We start from the raw sequence: 2,500 nt of genomic DNA, 5'->3' as shown, positions 1-2,500 counted from the left end.
AAACTTTCATAACTAATTTTATTTAAATGTCAAGTCAAGGCTTTAGGGAGCTTAAGCAAGGACGATGACTACAACTACGAGAATGCCACATAACAATAGTTTTAATTAGCAAAATAGCACTGCACGCCCTGCACTTGTGTTTTACATTTTCATACATTTCTTTGCCGTTCTCGTCTTGAAAACGACATGAAATGATCAAATTTGAGGTGATGTGGAGGACGCAAGCACCTGATGACAAATAATTGAATTTGCTCTCTCAACATCCACACTGTTCACACCAATTTTATTCTAGGGAAATTATGTAAACTCACATTTTCCATGCCAAGCAACTTGGAGTAATTGCAAAATTATTACAATAATGGGGAATGATAGTTTTAGACAACGTTATCATAGCAGTCATGGACGTCCTTGCTTAAGGGCCATATTGACAGCTAGTGCACTAATTGGGAACCTCTTTGGATCAGAGAAGATAACCAACAAACTTAATGCACTTATAACACTGCATGCATGAATAAAACCCAGAACACATTGGTGGGTGCACCACTGCACCAGACCTCCTCCCTTTGCTAATATATTTCTAATCTCTACACAATCTCCATTAATATAGCTATAGGTAATGCATAGAGATAGTTGTGAAACTATCTAGTCTTTTTTTGTCATGCTTTTGTCTGTACTTTTGGCCTTGATGGTGCACAAAACACACCTTTTTTTGGAGAAGATAATCAATCAAATCTTTTGATTAAATTATGTGCAACTAATTTGTGAACCCGTGCGAAGCAAAATAAAAAGATTATGCAATGTCACAGTCAATTAAACATCGATTGCATCAACATTGTTTTTGCTTTAGAGGGTTTTAAATTTCAGAACCAGTCCCTCAATTAACTATGTTACAACACATTCTTTATTTAATGAGGGTGACACATCACCAGTTTTCATGTGGCCCAGCTCATATCATTTTGAATTGAGGGAGGAAAACCAGAGTACCTAGAGAAAACCCTCAAGTTAAGTTGAGATACAGCAGGTACAAAACGCAGGTCACAGGTCATTGTTTTACCAATACAGAGAGTATCCTAAACATTCATAAAAGCTAACCTTAGGCCTACTTAGCCCTAATTAAGCCTAAAGAAAAGTATCCTAAACATTCATAAAAGCTAACCTTAGGCCTAATTAGTTAGGCCTAAAGAAAAGTTGTAGGCCTAAGGTTAGCTTTTATGAATGTTTAGGATACTTTCTGTATAGGTAAAACAATGACCTGTGACCTGTGACCTGTGTTTTGTACCTGCTGGGTTGAGATACACTCTAAATCGGCCCCAAAACAATCATAGGGCTGGAAGGCAGAGATGATGACCACAATGCCATCCTGATGTCTCTTAAGAACATGATTGAAATTTGACTTGATACCACTTGAAATTGTGAAAATTGTTTTTAGACAACTGTCAGTAAGTATCTCAAAAATCCATTCCAACTGCCAGACATCCAGACACATTTTATTGATCAGTGTAAAATGCAGACTACAGACTAAGTGTGGCCTATTCTTTTCTCTTTATTGAAACAATAATAATTGTCACAGCTTATTTGCATTGTCAAGACGATAATGGTCTGCTGTCTCCATTTCACACTGAACGCTTGTTTTGTATTTTGGTTTTTATTATTTTTTTAATGAGGAAACTATTAAAGACAGTTAAAAAAAATCAGGGGAATTCTTGCAACTTTTGAGCTATTTTTGTCAACACAGGTAATGATTATAATATTACTGCTCCAGAGCTGGGCCTAAGGAAGTGTTCCTGGAGATCCAGAAAACAAGCTTTGTTTAATTTTAAGAACATGAAGTCTTGCAAAACTGTTGGCAGCGGCAAAATGAAACCCTGAAAAATTTGCCTTGAGATTTACTCCATGACCTCTGCATTACTGATGCTGAGTAACACCAATAGTAATTTAACTAACTATGAAGCCAACTTAGGATTTGGTTACTTAATGAGTTGATGATAAACCTGTAGAGGATGGATATGTATCACAACAGACTTTACAAAAATCATATATTTGAAGACTTAACACTCTCTCAGTTGTTCAAGTACCGTATATGATTTCCATGAATTCTGTACTTCATAAGAACAGTTTACAAAAATGCCCACTGGATTTGCAGTTGTCTTTTAACACTGACACTATTTTTCCAATATTAATTTGAAAGGGTTCTCTAGCATCTCTTGTTGGCATTGGTGATCATCCAATAAACATGAATGCATTCCTCCGACTGTTGAAACCGTTCTCTCAAATAGAAATGGACAAGTCATGGGAAATGGAAGACACCACAATTTCCAATGTTCCTGTTCTTATTTACCGACCAAAATATCTTGACAAAGGCGAAAAAAGAACTGGTGTCGTTTATATACATGGCGGAGGGTGGGTATTTGGTGCTCCTGGTAAGTGCTCATCTTAAAGTTTCAAAACAATAAAGGTTTAAATCTCATCTTCAAAATGCATTGCTACATCATAATCGCAA

General features: G+C 36.2%; 1 protein-coding gene across 2 annotated transcripts in view; it reads left to right on the top strand.

The window, feature by feature from the left end:
* Nucleotides 1-2,500, top strand: part of LOC138030971 (arylacetamide deacetylase-like) — an 18,089-nt gene that overhangs the window by 9,792 nt on the left and 5,797 nt on the right. For both annotated transcript variants that reach the window (XM_068878826.1, XM_068878825.1), the window contains one exon: nt 2,189-2,420. In XM_068878826.1, coding sequence (XP_068734927.1) covers nt 2,189-2,420 — 232 coding nt within the window. The remainder of the gene's footprint in view (nt 1-2,188; nt 2,421-2,500) is intronic.

This window comes from Montipora capricornis, chromosome 13 (assembly GCF_036669925.1).
Source record: "Montipora capricornis isolate CH-2021 chromosome 13, ASM3666992v2, whole genome shotgun sequence".
In the NCBI taxonomy this organism is placed as follows: Eukaryota; Metazoa; Cnidaria; class Anthozoa; order Scleractinia; family Acroporidae; genus Montipora; species Montipora capricornis.
This window is presented reverse-complemented; position numbering and strand designations above follow the sequence as displayed.